The sequence below is a fragment of the Aristolochia californica genome, unplaced genomic scaffold (assembly GCF_029961685.1).
Source record: "Aristolochia californica isolate CCGP_79_NKW_82.1479 unplaced genomic scaffold, dmAriCali1.0.hap1 SCAF_6, whole genome shotgun sequence".
In the NCBI taxonomy this organism is placed as follows: Eukaryota; Viridiplantae; Streptophyta; class Magnoliopsida; order Piperales; family Aristolochiaceae; genus Aristolochia; species Aristolochia californica.
The window spans coordinates 41918502-41930975 of record NW_027182257.1 but is presented as its reverse complement, the minus strand read 5'-3'; the positions used below and the strand labels follow the sequence as shown (position 1 = coordinate 41930975).

The 12474-nt window shown below is 36.7% G+C and overlaps 1 protein-coding gene across 1 annotated transcript; it reads right to left on the bottom strand.

Moving 5' to 3' along the window:
- Positions 1–347: 347 nt before the first annotated feature.
- On the bottom strand, positions 348–10729 carry LOC137967206 (CDPK-related kinase 3-like). Its single transcript, XM_068813693.1, has 11 exons — positions 10128–10729; positions 8019–8149; positions 7823–7864; positions 7623–7731; positions 7329–7407; positions 6727–7023; positions 6518–6627; positions 6004–6111; positions 5800–5862; positions 740–907; positions 348–647 (listed from the first exon to the last, which is right to left on the bottom strand). Exons 1-11 carry the CDS (start codon positions 10647–10649, stop codon positions 510–512), a joined length of 1767 nt encoding a protein of 588 aa, XP_068669794.1. The 5' UTR covers positions 10650–10729; the 3' UTR covers positions 348–509.
- Between the last annotated feature and the right edge of the window lie 1745 nt (positions 10730–12474).

Genomic DNA, 12474 nt, shown 5'->3' with positions numbered 1-12474 from the left:
TCTTCCATTTTCTCTCTCATTTTCAATGGGTACTAGAAAAAAAACTTCCCAAATTTTACATAACACAATTTGATCCCTTAGTAATTCAAGGATTTTTTATTTTTTTTGGCCTCAAATGACCAAATTTTAATTTTATTTTCTCTCCAGTTTCTGTGTTCCAAACACACGCTAAGTAACTCAAGAAAAAGAATTACATTAATAATTCATATGAAGAAAACGTTATTTTAGTACACTTCTCACAGAAATAAATTCTATTTCCAGTTCAAGAAAATAGATTTCCCTGTAATATAGAGAATTGTGTGATCAGTCCAGTTTTACAGCTATTTGCACCTAGATTGATCAAAGAATTGCGTGACTTCAGAAACCTTTCTTCATATGAAGATTCTCTCTCTAAAAACGTTTGCTTTATACAAATTTCATTACCTAATCAATGAACAAAAAACCTCACAAAAGCCTTACAAACAACACTGAATTTGTGAAAACAACAAACAGCTCATCTACAGAAGAAACTACTGATGTCTTGTATTTGTGCTACGTAACGTTACACCATGCAAAAATTTGGTGTAGCCAAGAAAACTGAGCTTCCCATCAGACGGTCTGATCCAATCGCGGAGAATTGAGTGTGCTGTTGGGCCTAGGCTCATTTCCTACAGACATGTTATTACTTTTGTTATATGTTGCAAAACTTTTTGAAGTAATGATGCCGTTCGAATTCAAAGCCAGGAGGGGTGTTACTCACCCTTGCTAATTCCTCTACAGAGATCACTCGATTCCCTTCACGTTCAAAGTGCTCAAAAGCCGTGCTAGCAAGCTGCTCCCATCCTTCAAGAGCCTCTAACTGGTATGTGCTTATTGCAGCAGCACAAAACTCGTCAAAGTCCATCTTTCGGTAAGATAACTGTTCCATCTGGACACAACATAGAAACCAAGATAGCTAAGAACATGGTGTAACCTAACACAGCAGAAATAATGGCAGCTTGAACAAAGACGGACAACCTTGCCAACCAAACTACACGAGAAATGGACAATGGATACAGTCATCAACTATGATATGAGGTAGCAAGAACAACTGAAACTGCTACTGACTGTCACTGGGTAATAATTCATATCTTTTCAGTTTATACATTGGTATATTTGTTGAATAGTTCAATCCGCCAATTATTAATAGGTAGCACTCACTCCAGTAACTACTTTCAACTAGGTCACTAATTCAGTAATTGAACTCCAGAATAAAAAATAATAAAAATAAGCATCAAGACTACATCATTTACCCTTAATCCTCATATCATTTTCTTCAATTAAAATAAAATAGCAGTTCAAAAGCTTAGCACGCTTCCAATTTATGATGGTCCTAGGTTTAGTAGCATATATAATTGTTGAAAAACAAGAACAGGAGTATTTTGGTCATTTTTTTTTTGATAAATATTTTGGTCATTTTACCTTGTCATTATTTATATTTCATGATGTAATCTTGTGCTACATGTCAAACTATGTCTATGGACCAAATTTCATGTAAAGGGGACACGTAGAATAAGAGATATAGAGAATTAGGGTTTTTCACTTAAAGTAGGGGCAATATTGTAAATTGTACTCAACCCTAAGCTATAAACAGAAGTTGGGGGACGTGTAGGTCCCCAATCTCAGTTTCTTTCTCAATTTACTCTTCTCCACTTTCTCTCCCTCCCATTCTCTCTCTTCAACCTTCTTTCTTCTTCCTTTTTACAGTAATAAAGAGACACCCAAAGAGGGAATGTCTTTCACTATAAGTAAGAGTCTACTTTATCATCATTTTAACCACTTCAAGCTAATAAAGGCCCAACATAGATGTCTTTGCATAAATCTATTCAGCATTCTCCTATTCAACACAAAACCAACACAAGTCACCCCAAAAATCTGAGTCAGTCGTCCCAAAACTTTTTTTTTTTTTTGACAAATTACACATGAAATGTATTGGACGCAAGACATCACAAAAGTGGCCACTATCCATATCACCTCAAAAACATATGATAAATTTTCTAACATTACAAGTAAACAAAAATATAAAATTAAACTAATGATCTAACTCAGTACCTTCGTCTTTATTGGTAAAATGACGATAAAGAATTAAAACACATATTCCAGTCAAGCTGACAAGTACTAAATCTAGTAATCTATCTAATTGAATTTCTTCCATATGAATACCTCTATCATCTAATTAAATTTGAAATTAAACAAACTAGTTTATTTGATTTTTCAAAAAAATATTTTTGTTTATCAATTGAGATTATACAGTACTAAATATGTGAGACAGTTACTAAAGAATTTCAGTATTGTCTTAGATCCTTAACTTAGATACTCTAATGATATATAAACAAGGACTTTAGCGATTTTAATCGCTTGAAACATTCTAAAAGATCATTTAGTAATGTTACTATTGTCTTAAATAGTCAGCATAATAAGAAAAGGCTCAATAAAAACATCCACATGCAGTAAAAAATCATTAAAAACCTAGCTTTAACGCTTAGGAATAACTCTTTGATGATAGCAACATACGAAGTTCCACTAACTTATCTAAATTGTTTAAATGAAAAAACCCAGAAATTATAGCCTCTAAAATGAGTCTCAGTTATTGATTGTTACACAGACAAGCCCAGAACGGAATGAAGGATGCTAACCAGGAGTAGGTAGTTCATAGAGGTGAAATGTGTTAACCTGGACCAGTTCAGGGTACAGTCCCATCCAGACCCTCAGACAAAATCACTATTTAAGCCAGTTGTGTTATGGTGTTGATACTTCAAAACCTAAACGTACAGGAAGGTCAAAGCACCAATAAAATATGGCAAGCCATGCTTTCCAAGGAGGGTAACAATTTCTACACAGATAAATAGACCCACCACTTTGTTATCACTCTTGAGGAGGCAAAGCATGTCTACACAGTCATGCTTAAGTTCTAAGATTTGTTTCTTACCTGACATGTAAAGTAGGTCTTAGAAGATACAGTGTATAAAAGATTTCTTCTATCTTTTTCAAGAAGCAGCTGCATTTAAAGATATTAGGAACAGTCTTAAGCTTCATATGGGTGGGTTTTTGTATAGTTCATCTTTCAGTTTGAGCTACTCAAATTGTTTCATCTCTTATCATCAAAGGAAGAACTTTGTATCATAGACTAAAAATACAAAATTTTGAGACAATGACCATTTGGAAAGCATTAACCACAAGAAAGTGGGAAGTTCGTAAATAACCTGTGAAACTACAGAAACCTACAGAAGATTAAAAATCATTAATAAAATACTATTTCACACTAATAGTATCTAATTATCAGGGGAAGACCAAAAAAAGATGTCTCGGCGATAACCTAACTAAATGGCAGATCCTTGTTATGGTCAACAAAATGTCAGGAAGAGAATATGACAAAACATGAACAAAAGATAAAGAAAACTAACCAACAACCTGAAGGGGTAAAAGCAAAAGAAATAGAGAAAAGAAAGGTGGAAAGTTTTGGAAGTGCAACAAAAGAAACACAACTAACCCATTCACTATGCTCACTGGTGCTGAATATTCGAAGGCAAAAAGAAATCGATATTTTCAGTGACATAAGATGTTGTTTTGATGATCTAAGATTCTAAAAGTCGAAATAGTACAAACTCAAAATTCATTCCCTTTTAAAGACTCTCACTAACCCTTTTTTTTTTTTTTTTGAGAGGACATGGCACGATTCGAAGTAACGACCTGACGCTCCTGGTTGTAAAGAAAATACCATCAGACCACATGGCCTTAGGTACTCTCACTAACCCATTAACCAGCATAGACACAGATATTCAAGATCCGACTGAACAGTGACATGAGTAGCACAGATAAAGAGTTTTACTTGGTCCATCATTTAGACTTCAAACATGTCCGTAAAATTGGTTGATGGTTTTGTCAAGGAGTTCTTGCGTAATTCTTCTCAATACTGTTTTATCCAAGGATGGGGCCACCGGTTGAATGGCCACATGGAAGTTTCTGGTTTGATGTCTTTGGTTCAAGTCTCACCACGGTCTGGAGTGGATTCAACATTTAGAAAAATTAAAAAACTAAAAAAAAGAGGATCTTTGTATATCTTACAGCTGAACATTGAAGGGAGAATGTGACAGCTGCAGTCATTGTGGGTCCACTCTAGGAATTATGTGATTGGAGATAAAAGTATTTTAACTTCAAGAACAATGGACAACCCACCCTTTTAGTTATTAACACAAGAAAGAGGATCACCTTATTAAAAATAACAAAAAGAAATGTTTTCCTCTTTTCTTGAGTGTTTATTACATGCAAATTATACATGAAGCCTCATATTGTTATATGAAATAAATGGCTTGAAGCATTGAATCTGAACATATTTTTAGGTACTCTTTTGTCATCTTGATGTTGTTGTATGCATTGTTCACAGGCACAAGTGAACTTGCTGCTTGTCCAAAATCATATGGATTATGGTGTTACCAAGTCACAATCAGGGTACCTTTTCTCAAAACAAAAAAAGTCACAATCAGGGTACCTTTTCTCAAAACAAAAAAAGTCACAATCAGGGTACCTTTTCTCAAAACAAAAAAAGTCACAATCAGGGTTCAGGGACCATTCTCAAAGAGGTGATCTGTGCGGGTTTTAGTGAGAATGTGCAGTTCTGCCAAGGGATCGAGGTTCATCCAGGGGCGAATTAACTCAGTTAGCCAGTGTATCAGGCATTGAGTAAAGAGTCATGCTAAATGCTCTAAAATATGGATCATTTTTTATATAACTTTTTTACAACGGTATATATAAGATAGTTCAGAGAAACATTGCATGATGCTATCAAGAACTTTTGATGACTAAGCATGCTAAAAATGAGATCTCTTATTCAATTTTTATAATTCGCAGGTGTTAGATAAACGACCTCTCATTTACTAGTACTATTAATATAATGTGATCAATTGATCCCACTGTTTGGGGATGAGGGGGGAAGATCCTCACCCCTAATACTCTTATTTGTCTCCAATTAGATTATCCAAGCTTTGGATCTAAGAAAATGCAGAAAATTTCAATCTAATGGGTTCGCACAACTATGCTATATGAGCCACGTTAGTGATCAAAACAAATAATCCATTTTATTTTGGTTTCACTAAGATGGTAAGGAATTTAAACTGAAGACATTGAATACTTTTTTCAAAAAATGAATTTGATTGAAAGATTAAATGCTTGTCAACTTAACCATGTGATTTTTTTAACTTCTAATGATTTTACCAATGTACTTTTTTTTAAAGTTGCATGACTGTTTCATCACTGGGTTAGGTTCATTTGGTCTTTTGAGTTTTTTTTATGGAATGTGTGAATATTGTAAACAGAGAGAAGAAATACAATCTATAGAGAGAAGCCACCCTCCACAATAAGGCTTTGGAGGGAGGATCCCCGTTTAGCATGAGAGTCCGCCAAGTGGTTGGCAGATCTAGGGGTGTGGATCCCCATTTGGTCTTTTAAGTTGTTTTTCAGAATTTTTTTACATATATTGAACGGTGAACCAGGTAAGGTCCAAACTCACTTTCTGATTCATCTGATGCAGTCCATAATGGATGATCAAACGGAATTTGAGATACCGTTCACAAATCCACAGACCAACTAAGCAAACTTTAGGTTACTGACAGTAACACAATTAACTTAAACACCTAAAGTAATCAGTATTGAAGCAAAGATACACCAAAATATAACTAGCAAAGGCCATAATGGAAAGTGCATGCTATTGGACAGGCAGAAGACTGTTTGTAATGAATGAATTGTATTTGTATGCATTTTGCTAATAAGGATCAGATATTTTACCGAGTTTAGAATTTCTGAAACTCGCGACTCTTTCATTGCATCAGTAGCATTTCTAAGAAGTGCCTGAAAAAGTAAGGATATTTTGAGCAATTGAAACAGAGAGCAACAAATCATAGGTAGAATCACCGGAAAAAGAATTTACAAACGAGTGTTTGCACAATTTTTCCCTTTCGCTAACAAGATGGAAGTAATATATCTACTAACCATCCGGAAGTTTTCAAAGGAGATACGACCATCTTTACTTGGTTCCAACAGCCTAAACTGAGACTGGAGGTAAACAAGCTCATCCTCAGTTAATGCCTTCGACAGTGCCTGAAATTTTGAAGCAAAAACTTAAAGACATCCAAACATATTTTTCTAATCCCACAACCCAAAACACTTTTGTACACCGTTGTCCAAACATTCATATCAAGAAAAGATTTTTTTTTATATGGATAGTGCAATACAAAGTAAAAATGACAATGCATGGAATAAGATGCAAAAACGCATACAACATGTATATTGAAACAGCACCTGATTTACCAAGATTAAGATAACCCAATTTAAAAAAAACAGGTTAAATACTCTTGGGCAAGTCAAAACGCAACTTAGCCATTGCAAGTTCTCCTATCACTATGAAACATTAAAATGGATAAAAGATTTCATAGATATTTTACAACTTAAGCAAAAATTATTCAAGAGCGTCTAAAATAAGTGAACCTTAAAAAAAGAATAGAACCTTGAGCGCTGAATGTTTCAAAGGTGTTGCACGAAGGTATGATTTGACTTGCTTGTAGACAAGTATATCTAATGGAACTGGACGGTTCTCATCTCGCAACCATGGGTGAGCTGTGCAAAAGTATACTTGTCAGCCACCCGAAAAACAATCAAGTAGAACAACAACTTGATCTTTTATAAACAAGAAGACTTCAGGAAGTAATAACTTACCAAGTGCCTGCACAGCTGTCATTCTTTTGCGATGGTCTTTATTCAAGAGTCTTTTTACAAAGTCTTTGGCTTGCGGAGATACTGAAGGCCAAGGAGCATCCTCAAAGTTGGGGTCTGCCCTTAGCACGGCCCGGAAAATTCCCGACTCCGTGCGGGCCCAGAAAGGTCTGCTTCCACATAACAATATGTATGATATGACTCCAATACTCCAAATATCAGCTTCCATACTGTAGGATCTATGGAGAACTTCAGGTGCAACATAGTATGCACTGCCAACAATGTCATTCAATCTTTCATCTACACAAGAAGAAAGAAACAGTAAGAAAAAAAATCATTCAAAATTTAATTTCATTTCATTTGCCAAATACAAACTTCATAGTTCCAGATCAGCTAAAAAAAACCATGGCTAGTCTCTACTATAATTCTAGGGGCTAGATCAGAACATTAACTGCATATCATGGCAAGCTATTACAGCAAGCATGACTTCTACTAGATTCCATTCCTTCACGATATTTAACATGTCACAGCATCCACAGAGGAACGCAGAAAGTTGACCATTAACTTTTGCCCCATTCCAACTAAAAAAAAAAAGAAAGTTTTACCAGGTTTAATGAAGTCAGAAAGGCCAAAATCAATAATCTTCATAGGAGCATCTTCTTCTCTGGTGGTGAAGAGAAAGTTCTGTTAAGAGAGATGCAAAAACAAATCATTAGAGATGCTGGTCAAGACAAGCTCTTCATATAAAAGAAACAACAATAGGATTTACTAAACAGCACAAGAAGAATTACCGTCAACAAAAAAAAAAAGAGAAAAAACATACAGGAAAGGGAAAAGATACAGAGATTCTCTAATTGAAAAGCAAAAATGAATGAATTGTTTCAACATCAAATATGTACCTCAGGTTTTAAATCACGATGAACAACACCTTGAAGATGACAAAAGGCAACAACACTCAAAATTTGTACAACAATAGATTTTGCATCTTCTTCAGTGTACCTTCCACCTCTAAAATAGAAAATGTACACAGAGAACTTAGATAAAATGCACAAGTAAACCACAAACTACATAATCATATACAGTTTATACCCACACTTACCTAGACAAAATCTTGTCTAGCAGTTCTCCACCTTCACACAATCTGACACAGTAACAAACTTAAGAAAGTTTAGAAAAACTTTCACCAATCAGCATGGTAACTGGTGTACATTTTCCTATCTCATCTTAAAAAAATACTGCAACACTAATTACAATAACAATTCCACATGAAAAAGAAACCTTATACGAATACATACTCCATGATTATGTAAACATTATTTGCATCCTCACAAGCATCATAGAATTTGACGAGATTTTGGTGCCCAGATAAAGCTTTTAAGATTTTCACCTCCCTTCGAACGTCTTCAATAGATATAGCTGTAGTCATCTGTCAAACAATAGCACTGTGTAATCAGCCCACTGTTAACTCCACAAGTGAAACTTTAAACAGTTGTAAGCCCATAAGGCATACATACAGCCAAATGCACATTGATTTTTCTAATAAATCTTTCCATATTATAGTAAGTCATCATATGTTATTATCATCAACATCATCATCATCATCATCATCAAATCCTTCTCTCAACTATGTTAGGATTGGTTACATGAATTCTTTAGAAAAGAAGAGGGGAAAAAACAAGTTGCATGAATTCTTGTCCTCCAACACTGGCAACAAGGCTTTGGTGACAATGACGATGAAGATGACAATGAAATAATTAAATGCAACATAAATGACATTGCAACTTTTTAAATCCCTGTGTTTCCCCAGTCACATTTTCCACCAACGTTCCCTTCCTACCTTAAAATTTGGAAAATTTGAAAAAAAAATACAAAAATCATCTTATTAGTAAGTCAAAATGTGGTTGACTGATAGCATTTCACAGTCCATTTTGTTCACTTTCCACCACACCAAACTGTAGGATTGTGACACAATGTAATATCTAAGGTTTCTTATCCTTCTAGCATCATCATTGTCATTATAGATTCTTTTTTTTTTTTTTTTTTTGAGAATTTTACTCATAGATTTCTCCTGACCACACTGCAGTCAACATTTTCATTCAAGTGCATCCACAGAGAATGTAAGAAGCATTTAACCTTTCAATTGAGAATATAATAACAGAGATCACCTTTCTCAAATCACCAAAAATCTGTACAACTTAACATTGAATTAATATAGGAAAATTTCAACCAGAAGCATCCAAATAGTGCAGAAATCTTTTTTGAGAGTTATAGACTCCATAAGATTCTCAAAACCTGTGTTCTGACCAATAACCAGTCAAAATGAGGCCGTTAACCTACAAACTCATAAGCAACTCAATAAACAACTAAATCTCCCATCCTGCTTCACTTCAAATTGCAAGTCAAGAGAAATAACCAAAACCAAAATCGCTCATATCATAACACAGTTGATGTTACCTATTTTTCTTCTTGGAAAAAAGTTGATGTTACCTTTTCTTTTCTTTCTTTGAGGCAGGTTAGAATTTCCATTATCTTTTCTCTGAAACTATGAAGTATTTAATGGAGACTGAGAGCTATACTGTATCGTCTCCACCCAACAAATAACAAATATCAGAACTCCTTCACATATATGAAGATGGGACCATGTTCTAAATGAGCTGACTTAAGTAAGTACAGCGTCTAATAAAACCTATCAGCAGCAGGCAGATATCATGTTACCTTTATAAATTCCCACAAAGATGTCCCTGTATGCCTATCAGAACATCATAAGTTCAATACCTCCAACGATCTAACTTGTTCGCTGGAGCAGTTGCTCTACCAGCAATTCTTATTGTTGTTAAACAGTAAGCTTGCAAGCACCAAATCATAGTAAAAAAACCCTTTAAGCAAAATAAGAACTCACAGGCTTCAATCCTCGCTAAGCCATCAAGTAGTCTTCATACTCACTTCTATCTTCAGAAACATAAACTCCTATTGCAATCAACTGAAGACAATGACAACTGAAAAACCTCCATAAAATGCACTGAGAAATTCTTCTTTCCTCGACCATCTCAGCGGTGACATCAAGTTGAACTCACGATACTAAATTAAACCCCGACAAGTAGGTCCAATTAAAATCCGAAATGCCCATAATATTAAGGAATCTTGTACTGGATATAAAAATCCAAGTGGTTCTACGGACGACCTTCCTTCTTGCCCTGAACCACTCCACTAGTTCTAAGTTGTCAGCGGCACATAGTCAGTCTAAAAAGGACAGAGAAGTTTGTTAAAATGGACAAATTTAAGCGACATCATATACTAGCCTCATGCCAGTGACTATATATCCAACAGAAACAACCGAGGTTTCGCGAAGGAGATGAAGTGCACAGTAATGACCTATACTGCAAAAATCAAACATACCACCGCACCTTAGCTTTAGAAATGATCTTTACAGCCACTTGTTGGCCCTTGATCTCGCCTTTCTTCGCCCTTGCGGAGCACGTATGGCCAAAATGGCCCCGCCCCACCTCCTTTCCCAATTCATACTTGGCTCCAAAATTCTTCCCGTAACCGAAACTCTTATCCAGAGGCCGCTCTGCCTCGGCCCCGTCTTCAGGGATTGGTCCGTCCTTGGGCTTTGACGGACCGAGCCGCTTCGCAAGCGACGCCTTTATATGCTTCGCAGGCGACGGTGGCGGGAACGGTCGCCGGAAGAATCTCCTGGGAGTGGACCTCGCCGGTGACGGTGCGATTCCCGGAGGCAGTGGGCTCCGCCAGGGGCTATTGGCCGAGGAGTGGGCAGGCGTGTTCCTAACGGACGCAACGTTACTGCTGCTACTGACGCCACCGTTGACGGAGGTGGAGGGGGTCTGACGCGGTTCGGGCGCATCGATGGCCCCCTGAACTCCGCCTTCCGCAACAGAGACGTTCTTCCCGTAGCACAGCCCCATGGGTTGCCAACGCTACGGCCAGGCGCGCCGGATTGGACCTGGACACCCGGTCAAAGAAGCCAAACCATCCTCCAGCTGATCCGGATCTGATCCCCAGGGAAAACGATAAAACCCGCGGTACGAAAGCGAAAGCGGATACAGACCAGAACAGAAAGACCCCAGAGACAGAAGGAGAGTTTATGGGTGGTGAATGAGACTGAAAATAATTAAAAAGAAAACGCTTCCCCTGCAGGCTAAAAAACAAAAGAGAAGGTAAGAGAAAGAAATGAGGAAGATTTCAAGCGACGATGAAGAGATTAAAGAAGACACCAAGACAGAGTGAAGCAAAGAGAAATGTCCCCAGACGGATAAATGGATTCGAAAATCCGGGAATCCATAGGCCACGCCTGGTTCGAGAGAGAGAGAGAGAGAGAGAGAGAGAGAGAGAGAGAGAGAACAAGGAATCGAGCGCGCGAGTTTCGGGCCCCGGCAGTAGCAGATGATGCCGCTGCTCCTGCTGCCTGAGTCGCTGTGGGGTTTTCCACTTTCCTCCCGTCGCGTTTCAACCTTTTGAAGTCTGACGTCTAAACCCGAGTTTTGAATTTTATTAGCCGAAAAGGAGAGAGAAAACAAAAAGTTGTTGCTCCACTGTCTCTTTCGCTTTATTTCCCCGTTTCTTGGTGACGCTGAAGGACCGCGAGTTTATTCTCCCTCGCGTGTACAAAAAACCATACGGGCCTGCATCAACCCTTTTAGTCCACAAATAGGCCCCACTTATTCATCATCACACCTTCTGTTCAATCTCTCATATATTTTTTATAATAAATTATTCAAAATTAAATAATAATATATAAACTTTAATTATTATTTAAAATAATAATAAAATTTTTTAAAATAATAAAAAATAATTTTATAATAAGAATTAGGTTAAGATTTGGATTAAAACTGAAGGCGGTGCTGACAAGAGTCACTCGCACCACGCGTTCTTCGCCGTGCGAATAACCAAACCCCCACGGTTGCGACCTTGCCAAGTCTTTTAGACTTCGAAAACCGAAAAAACGAAATCTTCTACTTAGAATGGTCAAACTGTTCACAACTGGGGTTTGGTCCAAAACCAAAACCCACCCTTGCGTGGTCCGCTTTGAATGACGAAATTAATGAGGCAGAAGCGAACCTTAAAAAGTAATACGGAGGGTTTAATTACGCCCACGTCCTTGACATTTTGTATAAACGTGTACGTACCCTTCTGATTTATCTTAATTACCCGTAAACCCACCTGCAATATCCTTAAAAGTAACTGTACAGGTGCAATTAATTACTCATACATCCTCCAACTATGACATAATAATTATACACTCCTAGGTCTTAAGATAAGAAATAACATTTCTAGTCATTCGATCTTTATCAACGGCGGAGACGGAAGCTTCTCAAATTGATTAGACATTAGACAATTTCCCAATATAAAATTCCCAATGCCATGTTCATTCTTCAATAGATAAGTCAAAAGCTTAGCTCATCCCCACATAAAAATAAAAAAAAAATGTCACATGTAGAGACGACTAGGGGTGATACTATTATGGTCATGGGTTAACTATCTATGTCTTCTGTTTCTGACATGCCGGTCTTTTGGATAGTATTAGTTAGGTGTTTAACATATATTATACCAAATGTGTTGGAGACAACTGGTGATTGAATTTGCCCGAATCAAGCCCAATTTTTTTATATCATTCAAGTATTGAACTGAGATATGATACTTGATTATAAAATGAATTCATTATTTAATACACGCTTCAAAGTTATATAAAGGATGCAATAATGGCATAAATAAATACTCATAAAATCAAAA